Below are 21978 nucleotides of genomic sequence, written 5' to 3' on the forward strand. Positions count from 1 at the left end.
CTTTTTGAGTGCCAGCAAAAGTACTTCACACATACAGATAAACGCATGGCATATTCTGTCTGGGAGCATTACAGCAGAGAGAATGCTGCAGTCTTCTGGAAACACACATATGAAGCTCTCATACACACACAGGTGACATTTCTGCACTCTGAAAGGAAGTAATTTAGTCGCTGTGGGCAGAGAAAAAGAGGACAAAGGATTTATACACAAAGACCTAAGACCAGCCAGGTGTGAGAGCCCTATTAAACATGTGTGGGTGTGTGTTAGAGAGAGAGAGAGAGAGAGAGAGAGAGAGAGAGAGAGAGAGAGATAGAGAGAGAGAGAGAGAGAGAGAGAGAGTCACACTTTTCAGCAGGAACCTTGTAGTAACATTTAAATTAACATCTTTCTTTTACTGTATATGTACATTTCCTCACCACTTCTCCTGCAAAAACGTGCTTATGTGTAGGCAGAACAGGAGTGCCTCTTAGCGAGGACGTCCATCTGTTCGGTGAGGTGACTCTGATCCAGCAGGTTCTTAATCAACATCGAACATCTGTCTCAGTTACTCCCAACCACATCTGCTTTTTAATACTGTCTTATATTGCAGAAGGAAAAGAAACGGCTAGGCCAGCTACAGCACTCTTAAAAAAAGATGGTTCTTCAAAGTTCTTAAGTAAATGGGATGATTCTTTTCAGAACCCTGAGTTCTATATAGAACTAATTTCATGCTTAAATGGTTCTCTGCATAGTGAAAAGGTTCTTCAGATTGATGGAGAATGCGTTGTAGCTGGTTATGTAGAATGTATACATGTACACCACATTCTCCATCAATCTGAAGAACCGTTTCACCATGCAGAGAACAATTTAAGCACGAAATACTCATTGTTCTAAATAGAACCATTCCTCTTACTAAAGAACCTTCGAAGAACCATCTATTTAGACAGTGTAACAGATCATTTCTGTGGTTTTCCCACAGTCAAATATAAAGAATTGATTACCTCAAGAGAGTATGAGGTTGAGGATGTGATGTAGTGCTTAAAAAAGTTTTAAACAAACAAACAAACAAACAAACAAACAAACAAACAAACAAATAAATACATACATACAAGGTGAGCAGGCAACGATTTTCCTGAACATGCAATGCAGACTTTTTTACACCGGACTGAATCTGCCAAGTTAAAGCTGGTTGGAAAATTGAGCAAGTGTCGCCATCTAGCGTTAGCCTAAGAAACGGACTACCCGATGAACTTGTGGTTTATATTTATAAACAAGTAAAACACAGAAATGTACATGACTTCAGGCATTATTAAAAAACTAAATGTAGACGTTTTCCTTCAGGAATCTTCATAAGCGAAAGAACTATCAAAACTACATTACCCATAACCACAAGCGGGAGACACGCCTAATGACAACGCCAGTGCGCGAGCCAAAGGTGAAAACGGAAGGAGCGGATGTTAGGAGTGCTCGGATCAAAACAAGGAGCGAACTCGCTGTTGACGGTTTTCTTTTAACGGCAGCGATAAAAAGTGAATTCTCGCGGTTTTCCATAAGTGTTTGTGGAGCGATGGAGGCCGTCCCGCGGATGCCAATGATTTGGCTGGAGCTGAAAGAAGCCGGAGAGTTTGAGTTCAGTCCCGCCGTCAGACAGGTGAGCTCAGCTGGGAGAGAGGCGGCTCCTCACAGCGGGGCTAAAATACCGCAAGATTACAGCACCCCGAGCTGTTTAACCGGCTAGTCTCAGTTACCCTGCGTCGTAAAGACATTATAGATATAAAGAGCCGTTTAAAGTGGTTTCAAATGACCCCTAATTAGCCTAAACTAAGTTGGAAGAGGCTCCAAGACCTGGAGGGCATTCTGTAAACAGGGGTGTTTCACCAAAGATAGTCCAGAGCTCGGAGTCGGGCCTTTCCCATGGGAGAGAAGGTAGAGTTCCCACTGGACAAACCTCAAGTAAAGTTTTAGTTGTCCAGCTTTAGAGAAAGTCCAGAATACCCAGTTCACACTGCCCCTCTGAACGGGGGCTTTATTTTGAAAAGCACTTGACTGGATCTTCTCAGGCGGCTTAATCCGCGAAGCAGCCCGATCACTGACGCGCGTCTGCGGTTGATTTGTACAGATTTACCACGACGAGCTGAACTGTGGCCTGTGGTCTGATCTAAAAAAATGTCGCCAAACTGGACAGAGCTCACTCCCAGCGGTGCTTCATGAGATCGTATCTGTATTACACAGACTGACTCACACGCTAAAGCTGGAGCTAAGCTCCAAAGGTCGGTTCGGCCCAAGCGCGTCAGTTAGGCCCGCGTCTGTCTAGTCATGTGACCTGGTCACCCAGAGCGCCGTCATCCACACGCTCGTGGAGGCGCTGGCTGCAGGCCGATTCGATGGACACAGTTTATGCTCTTCCAACTTTTTTCTTCTTGTTGTTTTTTCTAAAGCAGCGTCGTAGAGTTTAGTGCGGTTCGTGTGCAGGCTGCCGACTGCTCTGTGTGACTAACATACCACTGTACAGGTATTAGTTTTTGGTCATATTCATTATCAAGAACGACAAATGCCATTAAAGAATGGGGGAAATGTGTTTACAGGTCAGCACTTGTTAATTTAAGTACACTGACCTAGACAAAAGGCCAGAAATGTCTTCTCATTTATAAACATCCCTGTCTTCTCATTGGACGGAGAGTCCTGGCAATGTGCTTTATTAACCCTGCAAATACATTGTGATAGAGCTCAAAAAACAAAAACAAAACTAAAGATGAACGTTGAGAAGTGTGTTTTCTGTACATGTCAGTGGACTAGACATGCCCAGAGACATTGTCTTCAGAATTTGACAAGGCAGCTGTTAGTATGGGATGTGATATTGTGTATTATTGAGACAGGAGCAGTAAAGTTCAAGAGGTCAGTGATTAGCAGGAAAATGAATATTAGAGGAGAGGCACATTTTAGGTTTTTCAGGCAAGAACTAACAGTAAACACATTGCAGGTTTTTAGGAAAATGAAAGACTGTGAGGAATTGAAAGTGGAGAACTGAAACACTTGAGGGGCCAACAGCGGCCTAGAGTTAAGGCCCTTCCATCAAACGAGGAGAAGAGGTTGTGACACACCTTCATGTAGGGGTTGACTGATTATCGTCGTGGCTGATCTGATATTCAGAGCTGATATTGATCATTTTTCCGATGATCAGCATTTTTAACATGTTTTGCCTGTCTCAGTTTCCCGCCTACAAAAAAACCTCCCATCAAACTGTGTTTTTGTGAGAGACGAGTTCAATATGCTGAGGATCATCAGCCCAGACATTTGGCAAAGAGTAAAAGCTCATTCTGTCTTGTAACCGGCTTTCCCACACGCAGCTTGAGATGACGGCTGGCGTGAAGATTTTAGAGCTTTTCTTGCAAAACTTTTATACCAGGCGTTCCCAAATTTTTGTCCTGGGGGCAAAACGGCAAAACAGTGCCCAAACAAGGACGATACTGTAGGTAGGCTTGAAAAGTTTTATTTTGTTGCACTATATTTTCTTAAAATACTTTAAAAATGCTCTCTGGTGGGCCAATAAAAAGCCCTCATGAGCCAACTTTGTCCTGCGGGCCACACTTTTGGCAGGCCTATTTTATGGAAGCTCCAATGTTCAGGTGTTTAGTTCAGTACTTCATTAAACATTTTGTTCTGTTAATGCCAGTTTTGTGAAGAATTTGTTTATTTTCACACTATTAACTTCAAAGTTAAGTCAAATGAACCTTTGCCCCCTAAATTGGTTTATCAGCCTCGATTTTGTTTTTGCTGATAGTCAGTTTTTTTGTTTTTGTGGTGGTGAATGTGTTTGTGTAGATGTGCATGCATAGTTCTAATTAACCTTTCAAACTATTAAATTATTATTGTTATTAATATTATGATGCATTATTCAGTAAGTACCATGATATATATTTTCCAAGTACTGTGAAACTAATTTGCAGTTATGTGTGAGAAATTGAAGTCTAGGCTTATGCACGGACCCTAGGAATCATATGGTCAGGTGTCATCACAATAACACAGAACCTCACAGCAACACCCTCAGTGCCACAGTGTGTTCATAAACTGCATAGTAATCCCTCTTTATAATATAAGTACACACGGCATACGCTGTAAGACCTGTTTAGTCATAACTTGCCCTCTGTTTCCCCTTTAATAACGTGCAGCGTGTGTCCGCTCCCTGGCTTTGTTTCTGCCAGTGTTTGTGCAGTACTGAGTCGTTCATACTCCGTCTGCTCCCTTTATCTTCAGTACATCCAGAGGAACTATGGTGAAAACCCAGAGAACTACAGTGAAGCGCTGAGGAAGCTGGAACAGCTCAGACAGGTGGGTTGATGGCATTTCAGTTTAAACTCTAATAACCTTTAGTTAACCGTTTTAACATACAGTGTTAGGCAGCCAGGACGACTGATTGAACTGTTCAGTACAAATGATCTCCACTGTAAATGTGCTTTTAACTACAAAACCAGTATATAGCATTTAGAAAAATACAAATAAAGAGAAATACAATACAAAATATGATTTTGGTTAGAAGAATGTGTTTAGGAGAGTGCAGGTTTGGTTCTTGATGTCATTGTGCTATATATATTGTATTGTTCTGTGTTGTAACGTTGAATTAAGACCAGCATGCTGGCTTATGGCTGGTGTGTTAGCTTGGGGCTAACATATTAACTCGTGACTAGAGCTTTAGATTGGGATACGATAACGAACTTTTGTTTCAGATGTTGTACCTGTAATATATTAAATGCTCTAATAAAAGACATTGAAACATTAACGTGAGGCACATATTCAGCCGCTCTTTATTATTGCTCTATTATAAATGTATCAAATTGAGACACTGCTGAATTGTATCAAATTGAGTTCTGAATTGTGTGTATCTTTACACCCCTCTAAATTACATATTGGCTGATAACTGTAAACATAGCACTTCCTTGATAAGAGGTTTGGAATTGGTTTAAAGCCAACAAATAAAGTCATACTGCCTTGATAAATGGTAGTACATAGTTTTTTTCAGATGTGTTTTACACTGTACTGTATATCTTGGAATTTTAACGTTTTCTTAAATTTTAACAATTTAACATGTTTCCCAATTGCATTTCAATCTAGATTGTCAAGTTCAAATGTTAACAGCGTAGTGCAGAGGGCAGCATACAGTTCAATGTATGATACAGTAATACATGTGTTTTAATATATTAAGAGTGTTTGTACTGTAGACTCAATTACAAATGATAGTACAATAAAGCTAGTACAAAAAAGGGAAATATAGTTATATACAGTCGCTTAAAAAGTGTAGGCACTCCTGGTCGTGTTTTGTTGATTTTCTACTTGTAAATATGCAAACACATGGCTTGTAGAGTTCACACGCATGCATGTTTAATGAACAGTTATGGTTTATCTGCTGAATAAACATAAAATGAAGAAAACAAAAGTCTCTCAATCTGTTATGCTCAGTAAATACATAGAAATTGTCCACTAATATTAATAATAATAATTTATATTCAGGTGCTGTTAGCTAGATAATTTAGTTTGGTGGACTATTCTCAGTCCAGCAGTGACACAAAGATATTTAAAAACTCCAGCAGCACTGCTGCGTCTGATCCACTCTGGCCAGTGCAACACAGGCTGACACACCACCACCACATCAGTGTTACTGCAGTGCTGAGAATGACCCACCACCCAAATAGAACCTGCTCTGTGAGGGTCCATGGGTGTCCTGACCACTGAAGAACAGGGTAACAGAGTATCAGAGAAACAGATGGACTACAGTCTGTAACTGTAGAACTACAGAGTGCAGCTATACAGTAAGTGGAGCTGATAAGATGGACAGTGAGCGTAGAAACGTTCGTGGCATGAGCATGGAAAATACTAAGTTAGAGGTCATCAGTCTTATCCAAAAACAACGGGTTGGGCTGCAGGTTTCCATTCCAGTCAAGCAGAAGCACACCTGCCTCCATTTGAATCATTTGGTCTCGGTCTTCAGACAACTGATTAGTTATATTTGGTGTGCAGCCACAGCAGTTATGGATAAAAAGGTGACCCCTGTAGAGAAACAACTAATCTCATAAAAAGATGAATCAAGTTTTCTCCCAGTCTATAGTCAGAGTCCTCCTCCTCCTCCTCCTCCTCCTCATCATCATCATCATCATCATCATCATCATCATCATCATAATTATCATTATCATCGTCTCTCTCTCTCTCTCTCTGACAGAATGTAGTGAATGTTCCAAGGGACTTTGAGGGCTGTAACCTTCTCAGGAAGTACGTTGGTCAGCTGCACTTTCTTCAAAGTCGTGTCCTTATGGCAAAGGGACAGGAAGCAGCAGTACCAGTGACATGGTGAGTACCGTATAAATCAAACTGGTATATTTTGAGTTGGAAATCAAATTATTTCTAAAATGCTTGCATTTGCTCCTTGTTCTTTTTTTAAACATTGACTAAAATGTTTATTTAGGAGCACCCAAGTGAGAACAGATGTGGGAGTGTCTGGTGTGGCTGCAGATTTTCACTCCAACTAAGCAGGAGGTCACCTGATGAAATGTTTGGTGTGCTTCAGCTTGTTTGGAATGAAAACCTGCAGCCACACCGACCCTTCGTGGATAAGACTGGAAACCCCTGGTGTAGAATGATAGTGCCACTGGTCTCAAATGCTCTGTTTACGGGGAATGATGAGAAAATTAGCCTGTAGGCTCATCAGGCGTGTCACAAGAAGCCTAACAACTTGCTAAATAACAAGGCTGCATAGTTAAGAACTGCTAGTTTATCATAACACTTACATCTTTTGACTTTGCTGCGGTCTCATGATAGTTAGTATGATAGTAGATGAGATTCGTCCAGAGATGCTAAAGGCTCTGGATATTGTGGGGTTGTCATGGCTAACATGCCTCTGCAATATTGTATGGACCTCAGGAACAGTACTCTTGGACTGGCAGACCGGGGTGGTGGTCAAACTATCGGGGTATCACACTGCTCAGCCTCCTTGGGAAAGTCTATGCCAAGGTGCTGGAAAGGAGACTCCAACCGATAGTTGAACCTCAGATTGAGGAGGAACAATGCGGATTCCACCCTTGTCGTGAAACAGTGGACCAGCTTTTTACCCTCTTGCGGATTGTTGAGGGGGTGTGGGAGTTTGCCAACCCAGTCTACATGTGTTTTGTGGACTTGGAGAAGGCTTATGACTGTGTTCCTCCCTTGTGGGAGGTCCTCCGGAGTAAGAGCTGTGTTCGTATGCTCGGCATTAAGTCAGACTCTTTCAGTGTTAGCATTGGACTCTGCCAGGGTTGTGCCCTGTCTCCACTCCTGTTTGTGATATTCATGGACAGCGTGTCAGGGCATAACCGGGGTCAGAAGGGCATTATATGTGGAGGCCAGAGGATGGTGTCTATGCTTTTTGCTGATGATGTTGTTCTTTTGGCTGAATCACATGGATGCCTCCAGCTCTCGCTGGAGCGGTTTGCATCTGAGTGTGAAGCAGTTGGTATGCGGGTCAGCTCCTCCAAATCTGAGTTCATGGTCTTAGCCTGGAAAAGGATGGCATGCCCGCTGCAGGTAAGGGGATAGGACCTGCCCCAGGTGGAGGAGTTTAAGTATCTTGGGGTCTTGTTTACGAGTGATGGGAAGAGGGATCGTGAGATCGGCTGCAGGCTGGGACAGGCGGCAGCAGTAATGTGGTCACTCTACCAGACTGTAGTGGTGAAGAGGGAGCTGAGCCATAAGGCAAAGCTCTCTTTTTACCAGTCAGTCTACATCCCGACCCTCACCTACGGTCATGAGCTGTGGGTAATGATGAAAGACCAAAAATCGCGAATACAATTGGCGGAAATGAGCTTTCTTCGTAGAGTGGCGGGGTACACTCTATTTGATAGGGTGAGGAGCTCGGCCATCCGGGTGGAGCTCAGAGTAGAGCTGCTACTCCTCCGCATTGAGAGCAGCCAGCTGAGGTGGTTCGGGCATCTGATTCGGGCCTACCCTACAAGACACCAGGGTCATCCTAGGATCTGCTGGAGGGATTATGACCCTATCTGGACTAGCAGTTAACGATGATGATGATGATGATGATGATGATGATGATGATTCAATTTACAACAAGTATTAGTATTAGATTCTAATGAACAAAACATTGAATTATAATATAAAACATTAATGCAGAAAATGTGAATCGTTACAGTAAGAACTAGTTGTCCTGCAAATGGGCTTGCATGCCAAACTTCTAACAACTGCCGGCACAAAGACACAGGAATACAGATGAAGAACCCTGTACATGTGTGGTGTTGTCTTGTCTATTACTTTTGTCTTGCCCTCTCTAATGTTGTGCGCCCTTTCTCTTACTACAGGACTGATATTTTTTCAGGGAGAGATGTCACACATGAAGACATCAACTACGAACAGGCCTGTGTCCTATATAACCTGGGTGAGACACGCACATGTAATGTAACACGTGAGCACACATACAAAAAAGAGCAGAGCAGTTATTTTGGGTTTTTTTGTTTTTTTTGCAGGTGCTTTACACTCTTTTCTAGGTGCTATGGATAACAGGGTATCTGAGGAGGTGAGAACACCATATGCGCACTGTTTTTATTACACATCTCAGTTTCTCACAAGGAAAGAGGCAGTAGATACAGTAACCATTTGAGCATGTTTGTGTATGTTTATATTCTGTAGGGGATGAAGACGTCGTGCACCCATTTTCAGTGCTCTGCAGGAGCGTTCACATATATTAGAGATAATCACAATTTTAACTACAGCTCTGACGTGAGCCACCAGGCACTGTCCATCAACATCAGTCTAATGCTGGTAAGAAAAAATATATACACTTTCCCATCTACTCTCTTACAAATCACACACCTGCTTTCCAGAATCTCTGTGTAGACTACAGTACATAAGTGCCCCGCTTGAAGAAATACAGTACCTTTCATTTATTTAATTTCCACACAAAACTGCCTTTAAGTTATTTAATTTCCAGCTGAAAACATATTTAAAACAGTGAGTACTGGTTAGTGTGTTCAACCTTTACCTTTATTGCAGCTTCCACTTTTTTCCGGAGCCTTGCTTTCAGTTTTTCAAATAAATCTTTCATTCATTCACTCATTCATCCGCTTGCTTGTTCACAACAGCTTCTTGAAGCTGTTCATCCTTTCAAACTATAACTGATAATAGATCTGGAACAAGAGTGGAGCTTGATTTTCTTCTGTCTCTCAAAGATTGCTTTAATCACTGTTTATCTAAAGGTGACTTCTTGGTCTTGGTGGTCTTCCAGGTCTTGCAGAGTTGTTATGATTCCCATTCACTCTGTATTTATATACAGCACTATATATCATAATGTTTTGAACTCCTGCTTTTTCACTTTTTTTGACGCCCCCCTTCCTTACACAAGTGGATTGTCTGTTCTCTTCAGAAATCTGTATAAAACGTTTACTTGTACAACCCCAATTCCAGTGAAGTTGGGACATTGCATGAAACATAAATAAAACAGAATACAATGATGTGCAAATCCTTTTCAACCTATATTCAGTTGAATACACTACAAAGACAAGATATTTAATGTTCAAACAGATAAACTTTATTGTTTTTTGCAAATGTTCACTCATTTTGAATTTGATGCCTGCAACACGTTCCAAAGAAGTTGGAACAGGGGCAACAAAAAACTGGGAAAGTTGAGGAATGCTCAAAAAACACCTGTTTGGAGCATTCCACAGGTGAACAGGTTAATTGGAAACAGGTGATTGTCATGATTGGGTATAAAGGGAACATCCCTGAAAGGCTCAGTCATTCACAAGCAAGGATGGGCGAGGTTCACCACTTAGTGAACAACTGCGTGAGCAAATAGTCCAACAGTTTAAGAACAACGTTTCTCAACATGCAACTGCAAGGAATTTAGAGATTTCATCATCTACAGTCCATAATATCATCAAAAGATTCAGAGAATCTGGAGAAATCTCTGCAAGCAGCAAGGCAGATAACCAACATTGAATGCCTGTGACCTTCGATCCCTCAGGCGGCACTGCATTAAAAACCCACATCATTCTGTAACGGATATTCCCACATGGGCTCAGGAACACTTCAGAAAACCACTGTCAGTGAACTCAGTTCGTCGCTCCATCTACAAGTGCAAGTTAAAACTCTGCCATGCAAAGCGAAAGCCACATATCAACACCACCCAGAAACGCCGCCGGCTTCTCTGGGCCCGAGCTCATCTGAGATGGACTGACACAGAGTGGAAAAGTGTCCTGTGGTCTGACGAGTCCACATTTCACACTGTTTTTGGAAATCATGGACGTCGTGTCCTCCGGGCCAAAGAGGAAAAGGACTGTGTGGATTGTTATCAGTGCAAAGTTCAAAAGCCAGCATCTCTGATGGTGTGGGGGTGTGTTAGTGCCCATGGCAAGGGTAACTTGCACATCTGTGAAGGCCCCATTAATGCTGAAAGGTACATACAGGTTTTGGAGCAACATCTGCTGCCATCCAAGCAATGTCTTTTTCAGGGACGTCCTGCTTATTTCAGCAAGACGATGCCAAGCCACATTCTGCACGTGTTACAACAGCGTGGCTTCATAGTAAAAGAGTGCGGGTACTAGACTGGCCTGCCTGCAGTCCAGACCGTCTCCCATTGAAAATGTGTGGCACATTATGAAGCGCAAAATACGACAGCGGAGACCCCGGACTGCTGAGCTACTGAAGTTGTACATCAAGCAAGAATGGGAAAGAATTCCACCTACAAAGCTTCAACAATCAGTGTCCTCAGCTCCCAAACGCTTATTGAGTGTTGTTAAAAGGAAAGGTGATGTAACACAGTGGGAAACACGCCCCTGTCCCAACTTCTTTGGAACGTGTTGCAGGCATCAAATTCAAAATGAGTGAATATTTACAAAAAACAAAGTTTATCCGTTTGAACATTAAATATCTTGTCTTTGTTGTGTATTCAACTGAGTATCGGTTGTAAAGGATTTGCAAATCATTGTATTCTGTTTTTATGTTTTACACAACGTCCCAACTTCACTGGAATTGGGGTTGTATGTAACTTAACTTGATGGCTGTTTTGATTGGAAATTAAAGAAAAAAAGGGTGGTCTCTTACTTTTGAGTGAACTGTACATACTGTAATATTTGAACAAATAATTTAGCAATAGACCATTGCTTTGTATGACCATAAACTATAGTACATTATTTCAAATTTAGGTTTTTAATATTGACAATATCTTCTACTAAAAAGTAGTTCTGGCAGCTTATAGTAAAGCTTGAGTTGTTAAATGCTTTTCAACCAAACATCAGCCATCCAGTCATCATGAACTTGTATCTTACTTTCTTGTGCTCTTCTATCTGGTTGTATTTCTGGGTAGGCTCAGGCTCAGGAATGCCTTCTTGAGAAAACTCTTTTGGACAACAGGAAGAGCTTCTTGATTGCACGCGTTTCTGCTCAGGTGTGATAAACTTCTGCTCACCCAATTTCAGACACAGTAATCACAAACATATTTGGATGCACACATACTAACAGTGTCTTTTGATTGGTTTATTAACATATTTACAACCTGTAGGTATGTGACTATTATAAGGAATGTGTGAGGATGTTGGAGAATTCAGACTGTGCATTGGGGAAGAAAGAGTGGAGGAAGCTCATCTACATGAAAATCAATTATTTCAGTGCAGTTACACATGTGAGTGTGGAAACCACAGAACTTCACTTATTGTATAATATTGTCACTGTAGAATAAAGCTTGTCTTCAGCTTGGGGTCATTTTACATGTTTTTGCACACTTAGAAAATGCCAGTCTCACTTTATTAGTCTAATAGAAATGCTTCAGAATTACTCAGAAAAAAAACCTTGTTCCATTCAAAGTTTAGATTTTTTTTAACAGTGAAAATATGCTGAACTCTGTACATTGTGCATTACGTTGCGTGATGTTTTTCCATTTACTCCTTCAGTTACACATGGGCAAGCAGTCTGAGGAGCAGCAGAAGTTTGGAGAAGCTGTAAGTGTGTGTGCATGTGTGTGCGTTTGTGTGCATTGATCCAAAAAGACTGTCTATTTATTGTGTGTTATCATTCATCATCAGCTACATAATAGACAGCACTCAAAGGTTGCTATTAAATCGTAAACTTGAACATAAGTCTCGAATTTTTTGCCCCCCATAATCCTTTAGCCAATGACTGGAATATATAACTTACAGGTTCAATAGGTTTAAAACCTTTCCCTTAATGGTTTGATAGTCAGTGACATATTTTGTAATGTTTTCAGCTGCATTAGTAAAAGTGTCCAAGCAACATTTTCCTCACTGTCTGTCAAGAGTTCATTAATAGCTGAAGTTTGAAAGCTCTACTGGATTTACTGTCATGCATCAACTGCCTTGGGTAACAATTACTGAAACTGTGGCCACCACTTTGGTGTAATGATGTCATTACATCGAACTTACATAGAATATGTCTAGTACAAAAACACTGATAGTGCATTAATATCTGATGAAACTGGGTCTTGGGTCATGTTGGAAATTACATGTTGATCATACCTTTTACGTTTTGATTAGACTTAGTGTGCGATTTACCCCAGATTAACGCATTACCATTAGTAACAATTGAATTAATTTGATAGTAGAAAGGGTTAAGTATTTAAAGTGCTCAGATCATGCATTTTTTTCTCTGCAGTCTACTTGTAATGTTTATTTGATGTAATAAAAATGCTCAAAATTCCTTTTTACATGACCATTTTCCAGCCTTTCCTTATCCTTTAGAATTAAACAAAGTTTTTGTTTTTGTGACTGATATTTGTGAGGGAGCCCTTTCTGATTAGTTATACTGTATTGTGGTTCATTTAAAAAGCACTCAGAGCTGAAAGACTCCCAGGCAGAGACATTGCTATAGGCTGAATAGGTGGATATATGTAAATATGTTGTTTTTCATGGCAACACAGAAAACAGTGAATTCAAAACAGGCTTAATTTCTATACATGGACTCTGGACAAGGAAGTGAACGATCTTTAACTTGAACATATTTCTTTAATATATTTTCATCCTATATCAAATTCAGTACAGTGTCAGAGCGGTGATTGTTGGATTGTAATTCAAAGAATTTGTGATGTTTTCTTTACCTCAGGTTGCGTACTTCCAAATTGCTCTTGACAGACTAAATGAAGCCATCAAACTAAGCAAGGTAAGAGCTCTTAATCACACATACACACATAAGCACACACACACTCTTACCATTGATTGACCTTTGACTTTACACTCTGCAGGGCCAACAAGACTCTGTACAGGCGGCTCTGAGATTCACCATGGACGTCATTGGTGGAAAGTAAGACCTATTTGCCCAATCAGGCCTATTGTATAAATATGAGAACACTAAAAACAAATAAAAAATAAACTTGATTAGTGATTGGTCAGCTGAAGATGCAAATATACACAATGTAGGAGATCAACATTGAAGTTTGTTTTTTTTATATATAATTTAACCGCTCAGATAAACTTTTGATTACTATTACTTTGTGCCTGTTAATTTAGGTTTAACTCTGCTAAGAAGGACAATGACTTTATCTACCATGAGTCTGTTCCTAATCTGGACAGACTAGCTGCAGTAAAAGGTAAATGATGGATGTTAAAAATGTTGTTGAATCCATTTTCAGAGATTTAGTGTGTGTTTCATGATGTCCTTTGAACCCTTTGTAAAATGTCTAGGAGCCTCCCTGGTGAAGCCCCTTCCTGTAACTCCGACTGACCTTAGTGTCACAGGCCCTGACCTTTTCTCCAAACTGGTTCCTTTGGCAACTCACGAGGCTTCTTCACTTTACAGGTTACTTGCATGGAATTTTTTTCAGTGACTTTATTTACCCTTAAATATACTTTGTCAAATCTTTTTAATCAGTGGGGCAGACTGCAGTCAGTTTGGTCATTTTTCTGCTCTTAACACACCCACAAAACCTGAAAATTATGTTTGAGTGTGTTTGAGTAGGAAAGTGACCAAACTGTACAGCACACCAGGCCTCAAAGGTTGTAGGTTACCATCCTGTTTTAAACCACAGATGACCTTGGTGTGACCAGCATAACTTAATGATGTATGTTTTTAGTTTGCGTATGAACACTATTCAGAAAAAAAGTTTCCAGTTCAAGCAAGTGTTTGTTTGTTTACTTCACCTAGAAGGTGTTTGGGGTCTTTTGTGTAGTCTTTTTTCTCTTTTTCTTACAAAAACATTTTGTTTTCAGTGAAGAGAAGGCCAAACTGCTTCGTGAAGTAATGGCAAAGATTGATGACAAGAGCCAGGTTTTGGAGTAAGTGACACAGATAAACATGCCCATGTATCCACACCATGTATCCACACCCATGTTCAAACACAGGTGACACTTTTTATAAGCCAGTCATCCATAGTTAACTACATGAACTTGTACACCACCACTACAGACAGCCAATACATTTAGATCTTTAGGCTTTTTGGTGCATGTTTGCATTTAGAGTGCCCCATATTCATGTAAAAATCTATTACTTTCACTCTCTAGGAAGTTTATGGACTCTCTGAGCTGTGATTCTGTGGATAATTTGGACATGTTCAACTCTGTGCCTCCTGTGTTATTGGAGAAATGTGCAGCACTGAGCGTCCGATCAGATGCAGTGAAGAGCTTAGCACAGGCCATGCAGGGTGTGTAGTGCACCCTGACACACTTACACATGCTCACTTACACACGCACTAGCATTCCATAGCTCGGAATCACTAGTCATATCAGTAATTGCTCTTTTTTATCATCAATAATAATGTATACAGTGTAGAAAAATATATAAGTATAAGCTAGCCAGCAGAAGGAAGTTTAAGACCTTTCAAGTTTTTTTAGGAACATCAAGAATATAAAGATGAAACAATAAATAATATGTAATTACTTATTTATAGTAGTCTGCATATATAGTATTGGAAATGTTTTATTTTTATATAACATTCACAATACTATGGTGTAAAGTTATAGTATTATAGTAGTATATTATAATTGAATTCTCACTGTCTAGAATTCTCATTGATTATTTTTGCAAACACACTTGGATTCAGTGAAGAGAGCCAAACTGCATCTACAGTTCTGCTTATGATTTGGGAAATATAGAAAATATCTTCATTTTTTCTTCAAGTAGCATCACATTAGAATCATTTTATATGTGTTCCTGTAGCAAAATTTTTTGATGTTATATTAACGAAAACAGTGATTCCAAGATCTTGATTTGTGATTCCAAACTTCTGAACAGTAGTGTTTGGGAACGTTATCCATTCCTACATTGCCTATATCTGTATTTATGAAACAACAACTCTTCATTGGCCTCACAAGCTCTGTATGTGTTCTACAGCTTTGTCTGGGGTATACACCGATGTGGGCTCGTCTCTGGAGGAAGCACGCAGTGCTCTAGCAGAGGATGAGGCTGGGGAGAAGAGTCTGCTAGAGGTTGTGGGGCAGAAGGGTTTGCCTCCCAGGCCTCCTGCTTTAGAGGAGCTTCAGAAGGAGCTAAAGAAGTATGAGGCAGCCCATGAGGCAGCCAGCCAAACCAACACTGAGCTCCACAGAGCAATGAATCAGCACATACCCAACTTGCGCCTTCTCCAGGGACCACTGGATGAGCTAAGGAAGAACTTGCCCCATCCACAACTAAGTCAGGGTGAGTGTATCTGTGCCAGTGAAAAAGTATATTTTTGTGTTGGTAGAAAATAGTTATACATAGGGCTGGGCGACAAAACGATAATGATAATTATTAGTGCTGATGGCACGAAGACGGTGTGATCCATCACTGATGTACCAAACCAGTTAATGTTTGCTGGTCGTAGTAAGTTGACATTGTAAACTAAACAGTTTAGCACTGCTGTTGGCCACTTGTTTAGCATTTGTAATGGGATAGCCAAGCGCTCGTTACCAGACAGCTAAAAATAATCTGTTTTCTTTCTTAAATTATGACTATTACAAAAACTGCGGCTGTGCTTTTCCAGCTGGTAAAAACAGCTCATCAGACACTTTCTCCCACTGTCCCATGGCAGATTTGTGAAATGATCTACTGATTGGCTAGTGTTTGTCATGTTCCGACCATAAAGGACAGTTTAAAACGGCGATTAACCACCCAGGAGCAAAAATCAGCCTTCAAACTTGAAAGAAATTATGGTTTGACATTTATCACGATATGTATCGATAACATTTTTGGCCATATCGCCCAGCTCTAGTTATACATGAATCTGCTCATGTTGAGAATATGCGGACTTTAAGGTATTTTGCATGGGTGTAAGCTTGTGTGTAGGTGTGTCACTTTATTTATTTATTTTTTATATTTAACCCTCAGAGGACACCGCATCCTTGGAGACCATGAAACGGATTCTTGGTAAGGTTGATGAAATGCGTAAGCAAAGGATCTCCCTGGAGAAGCAGCTCCGTGATCTCATTCAGAAAGATGACATGACATCTGTGTTGGTGACCACTGAACGTTATCAGATTAAGGTAAATGGTCCACAACATAATAAGCCAATTTATTAATGACTTGCATTTGTCTTGTATCTACCCTGACTCTGTTGCCTTTCTCAGGCATTATTTGAGGAACAATTGAAAAAGTATGATCAGCTGAAGGGATACATTGATCAGAACCTGGCAGCCCAGGAGAACATTCTGAAAGCCTTAACAGAGGCTAACGTGCAGTATGCCGTCGTCCGCAAGACACTGACCCTCACTGAGCAACAGTATGTTTGTGTTTATAATTATGCATGTAGTTGACCTATGTGTACACTTTTATGCATAATTTGTGAGTATGCCTGGTTATATTTATAACCTTAATGCCTTGCCTTACAGATGGCACAGCTCTGTTCAGTCCCTAGTGGCCTCTTATGAAACGCATGAGGATCTGGTGAAGAAAGCTGAGGAAGGCAGAAACTTCTATCAAGACCTGGACAAAAAGACCTCTAGCCTGCTGGACAGAGTTAAGGCCATCTGTCAGACCAGAGAGCAGGAGAGAATTGCCTTGCTGGAGAGGTAAGAAAGATATGGTTAGGTCCATAAATGTCTTAGTTGAGCCAATAATGCTGATTTTTGGTAGCTAGTACCTCTGTGAAAATTTCCAAGCTAACGGTTGTGTATATTCACTATCCATACTGCATTCAGTATTATTATTTTTTTGCAGTTTTTGTGGACACTGAATATTTTAGCTTAGGCTTAACTTAATATTATTGAAGAAGACTGTTAATCTGTGAGCTGGTTATCTTAGACCTAGTTAAACAAAACTGCATTTTCAAATACTTAAAATATCAAATACCAATATGAGTCCATCCCTAATAAGTGATTGATCATATAACGTAGCCTAGTTTAGGTTACATGATCAAAAGAATAATTTCTTCTTATATTCCTCACCCATGAAATGTCTTTCCACACCCATTAAATGTCTTTGTTGCATAAAAATGCAGTAAACCTCTTCCTTTTGTTGTATTTATATTTTTAGGAATATGTTGAGCTTGCATCTATAGATTCATAGGCATTCGTTTTAGAGCGTAGACATTGGTAGAACCAATATGACGTTCAAGTAGCTTCATTTCACTATATATAGTGTATATACTGATCTCAGCCATCTAGGTCTCTAATATGTGTAGCTATTCTTTGGGCGAAAGTGTTAGAAGATATTTATTACTGTTGAGGGAAGAATTTATATTAAAAAGAAAATCTCACACATCCACAGAGGACAGCTGCAAAGATTCTGAAGTATATGTTTCTCATTGTTCCTCATCCAAAGCTCTTTTTGACTGATTATTTTTCTGCCTTATTACAATAGGGAGGTGGGAAAGCGGCCTCCCGCCAGGCCCACTGCCCAAAAGCCAGTGCTTGGTAATAAAGCTCCAAGTTCTGGGTCTGGCCCCTCCAGTCTAGAGGCAGTGGGGCCTTCCGTCACCCCCTTTAGCCTCGGAGAAGATCTTCCTCAGAAGCTTTGTAGCCTCCCACCAGACATGGCTTTAGCTGGAGGCTCTAAACTCCCTAACACAATGCCCCATGGTGCAGTCCCTGTCACCTGGCCTCCAGGGGCTGCCCCATTTGCTCCTACTCCATTTCCAAATCAGAGAATGCCACAGTCTCCTTATGGCCAAGCTCCAGGTGTTCCACGATCATCTGGACCTCTTCAGCCTCCTGGACCAGGTTATACCTTACCACAGCAATTCCAACCTGGACTATTAAGAGGTAGCACACCTGTTTCCACTAACCCACAAAACACTTCACAAATGCCTCCCCAGGGCTACATGCCACCTCCCTGGCAACAAGCACCTAGTGCTCCCTTTCCTGTGGATTCAGGGGCTTCCACTGGACCCCCACAGATTGGCCCACAGTCTGCCCCAAGACCATGTTTGCTGGGACACCAGGTACCCATGCCCAGTGGGCAGTTCCCTCTTCCTATTGGACAACAGATGCAAGCTGGCCTGCCTCAGTCTTCTGGTCAACAGATCCCTCCAGGAACCCTGTACCCAATACCAAAGCCTAGAAAATCGACATCCTCACAGATACCTACAGTTGCTTTTCCTGGGCAAAGCCAGCCACCCATCCATCCTGGACAGTTCCAGCCCATGATGCCTGGTCAGGGTCAATTCCCACCAGGTGCAGCCCCTCCTTACTGGCCTTCTGTAGTTCCACAGAATCAATCTCAACCTGGTCTACAGACAGTTCAAACAGGACCTCTGCCTCAGAGAGCTCCTCTTCCAGTGCAAGCTCCGGGACAACCTCACCCAAGTCCACAAAACCAATTCCATCCAGGTCACCCCCAGGGTCAGATGAGCCATGTTCTTCCATCCTTTCCATCTTCTCAGCCTCAGCAAATGCCTGGATCCTTCCAGAATCCAAATCAGACAACTCGGTTTCAGCCTACCCCTCAGATACCCTTCACCCAAAATTCCCCAGTACCTTTTACTTATCAACCCTCTAATCAGCAGCAAATGCCTCGTGGACCTTTGCTGCCATATAATGTACAAGCAGGGCCATCCAACACTCAGCATGTCATGGGTCAGCAACCAATGACCACCCAGTTCAGTCCCATGTTGCAGCCAGTGAGACCACCACAAAACCAGAACTTTTCACCCCAAAACATTCCTGCATCCTCTTCTGGACCAGGTGTTGTCCCAGTGATGGACAATCCCAATCCTCCGGCAGCTGCTGTTATCCTGACACCTTCCCCTGCTCAACTCTCACCCCAAAATCAGGCAACTCCTGGGAATGTCCTGACCCCTTCATCTACAGGGAATGCACCCAGTTTCTCACAATCTGAAGCAACAGTCCTGCCGTCCTCATTGGAAGCTGCTAATGATTTTGTTCATAACAAGCTGGACAAGCTCAGCATTTCTTCTCTGGGAGATGCCCAGAATAGCCTTCAATCATCTCAACCAGCCAATGGTCATCTTCAGCCTAAACTCAACCAGTCAGAAGAGCATGGTAGAATAGAAAATGAGAATAATGGTAGGGAGTCCACTCTGGATGGAGGCCAGGCAGTACGTGGGGGAACATTAGAGAATGGAAAGGTAAACAACCCAACTCAAACAAATGAAGAACTAAAGAGAGATTTGTTAGGTGATCTGGACCCACTTTGGACATTAAATAAGACATAAAATGAGCTAAAGTGAAGTTGACAAGTGCCTAACGTATAAATCAGTTAGAACTACACTATTCCTCACTCAAACCTGTATATACAGAGCACTAGACACACTCGCACTACATTTGCTAACACTGTACTTCACCTTCCTATTTTAAAAGCCTGTGTGCTCACAATGTAACTTAAACTAAACACTTTGCTGCACTGTGACTATACAGTTCACTTATTTCTCTGTTTCTCTTGAGCTTTTAAAATAGTACTTTAGTATTTATCATGCTGACGTTAAGGCTAATGATTTAGGGTAATGAGCGTGATGAAAGAGCTATAACAATCTGCAATGCTGATAATGAATTTTGATATTAAATATTAATCAGAAAAGGGATACAGTCATTTTAAGGATTACAATATATAAAGGGATACAATAATATCTTTGTTACAATACCTAACACAAAAGCTTAATTACTATCTTAAAACCGTTCGTCTATTCTGTGTTCTCTTGTTTTATTGCTCTTTAGTTCACTGCAGATTCCTGATTATATGTATTGTTCTCCTGCATTTAGCCTTCTGAGTCAAACTGGCACGTAACTTGCTTTATCTGTTATTTTCTCTCACGCCTCCTGTATACAGGGATTGTTTTCTAGTATACTCTAAAAAATCAGATATTAAATATCAGTCATTTGATTTTGCTCCCTTTGTTGGACTTGTGAATTGAGTGTGTGTGTGTGTGTGTGTGAGAGAGAGAGAGAGAGAGAGAGAGAGAGAGAGACTTCCTCTACAATGCCACATAACGGCGCTGTTAGCTTGGGTGTGTATGCGAGGTAGGTTGGCGACTGGTGGGTGGGGGTGGGTGTGTGTATTCATGTCTTGGGGTTATTAGAGCTGTCTGAATGAATCCGGTGCGCTTCGTATTATTCAAACACAAAAACTAGGAATCCATTTACATATTCCACACAAAGCCCCGCCCACTCCCCCCAAGTAATTTACACCCACCCTCTCCATAATGGAAGTGTTGAGGGAGGATGTGAGGTCACTGGGTTCATGTGGCTAACAGACTCGCACATGCACAGTGAAGTAAAGGACAAGGCGGTGCGGTCAGCGATGTAACGTTGACTGGGTGGAGGTTTAAAACGGTATTACGGCTCATCCAGCACATCCATGCCGGGTTTTATCGACTTCTATCGACTGTAAACACTGCGGAGCACATCTCGCCCTTTGGCTTACCCGCGTGCCGGAGCGGATGCTCCTTTGAGGCGCCCACGCTTTCCTTTGTTCCCGCAGTCCGCTCGCGCCGTCTCCATCGCCTTTCGCTCGTGTTGATGGCAGGAGCGCCGAGAGAGCCAGCGACCCACTTTTCTCTGTGCGAGGGCCTTTGAGTACAGCTGAACCGAGCGCGCTCGATCACTCACGAGGAACTTCAGAGCGCGCGGTGACCGGCGTGATGCCTCTCTTGTCCAAATCGTCCCGCTCAAAAAGCGTTTTTCGGCAGGCCTTGAACAGTCCGTGCTAATAAAGCTTAAAACCCACCACGACGCGTCACATGAACAACCATTTCTTTCAGATCTTTAATGAACTCACATTTTCCGTTTTCCGCACTTCTCAGATCTCTCATTCAGAATCTTTACCATTTTTCATCTCTGTCCGACATGTTTACTGCGCAGAACCTTTTTTATTATCATTTTGTTCATTTCCAGTCAGGACGGCTATTCATTTACAAGGTATTCATTATTCAGCATCAGCGAACAGCTGAGAGTGTGTGCTCAACACAGTGTCTGGTGTGTCCACAGCTTGCCTTTACCGCAACTTGTTCTTTTCAGGAGGCCTGCTTTGGGTTTTTCAGAGAAATCTGCAGGGAGATGTTCCCACACATCTAAAGCCTAGACGTTTTCTGCTCTGTACAACCCCAATTACCAGTTTAGACCCACCAGTCCTTAAAATGGTGCTCCACATCTCGGATGACAAATTTCAGGTTTCTAGTGCAAATGTTCGTTTTTTGTCTATTTCCTTTTCTCAGTAGCAACTTCTCGACGGCCACACATCCTTTCAGACCCATAGTGTTGAGTTTTGAAAACTCCTGTTTTCTCACATCTTTTCCTTTGTCTTTCCTCTTCCATGCCCAAGTGGCAGATGAGGTGTATGGTTAGCTGCTTCTATGAATGGATGTGTCTCTTTGAAGGGTGTCGTTATGTCAGTGACTCCTTTGAGAGCAGCCCTTGTTGGGAGGACTGGAATTGGTCGGTTTTAAGATTTTAAAGGATAGAAGGGTTAAAATGGCAGTATGGCGACCACAAAGGTCTTTACAGACTTGATGGAAATTGAGGCTTCTGACTAATTTTGTTAAGTATGTTCTCTGCTTTCCTCTGATACTGAAAAATGAATAAATTGGGCATAATTACTCATATTGAACAGCAGGATATCATCATTTTTGACCAAAGAAGGAGCAGTCCCATTACG

At 41.5% G+C, this 21978-nt stretch overlaps 1 protein-coding gene across 1 annotated transcript; it reads left to right on the plus strand.

Moving 5' to 3' along the window:
* The first annotated feature begins 1395 nt into the window (after nucleotides 1-1395).
* On the plus strand, nucleotides 1396-20208 carry ptpn23b (protein tyrosine phosphatase, non-receptor type 23, b). The gene is made up of 20 exons (XM_017693817.2): nucleotides 1396-1630; nucleotides 4234-4308; nucleotides 6191-6318; nucleotides 8313-8389; nucleotides 8478-8527; nucleotides 8641-8772; nucleotides 11315-11395; nucleotides 11510-11629; nucleotides 11898-11945; nucleotides 13063-13119; nucleotides 13202-13260; nucleotides 13467-13546; nucleotides 13641-13755; nucleotides 14166-14231; nucleotides 14457-14596; nucleotides 15286-15591; nucleotides 16261-16415; nucleotides 16500-16651; nucleotides 16761-16940; nucleotides 17731-20208. Exons 1-20 carry the CDS (start codon nucleotides 1547-1549, stop codon nucleotides 19541-19543), a joined length of 3918 nt encoding a protein of 1305 aa, XP_017549306.2. The 5' UTR covers nucleotides 1396-1546; the 3' UTR covers nucleotides 19544-20208.
* The last annotated feature ends 1770 nt before the right edge of the window (nucleotides 20209-21978 follow it).

The sequence above is a fragment of the Pygocentrus nattereri genome, chromosome 27, assembly GCF_015220715.1.
Source record: "Pygocentrus nattereri isolate fPygNat1 chromosome 27, fPygNat1.pri, whole genome shotgun sequence".
In the NCBI taxonomy this organism is placed as follows: domain Eukaryota; kingdom Metazoa; phylum Chordata; class Actinopteri; order Characiformes; family Serrasalmidae; genus Pygocentrus; species Pygocentrus nattereri.

Coding starts and splice junctions, on each gene's coding strand:
- ptpn23b (XM_017693817.2), top strand. CDS start 1,547: ATGGAGGCCGTCCCGCGGATGCCAATGATTTGGCTGGAGCTGAAAGAA. Junction 8,390..8,477: donor CTGTGTCCTATATAACCTGG/GTGAGACACGCA, acceptor TTTTTTTTGCAG/GTGCTTTACACTCTTTTCTA. Junction 16,652..16,760: donor CTGACCCTCACTGAGCAACA/GTATGTTTGTGT, acceptor CTTGCCTTACAG/ATGGCACAGCTCTGTTCAGT.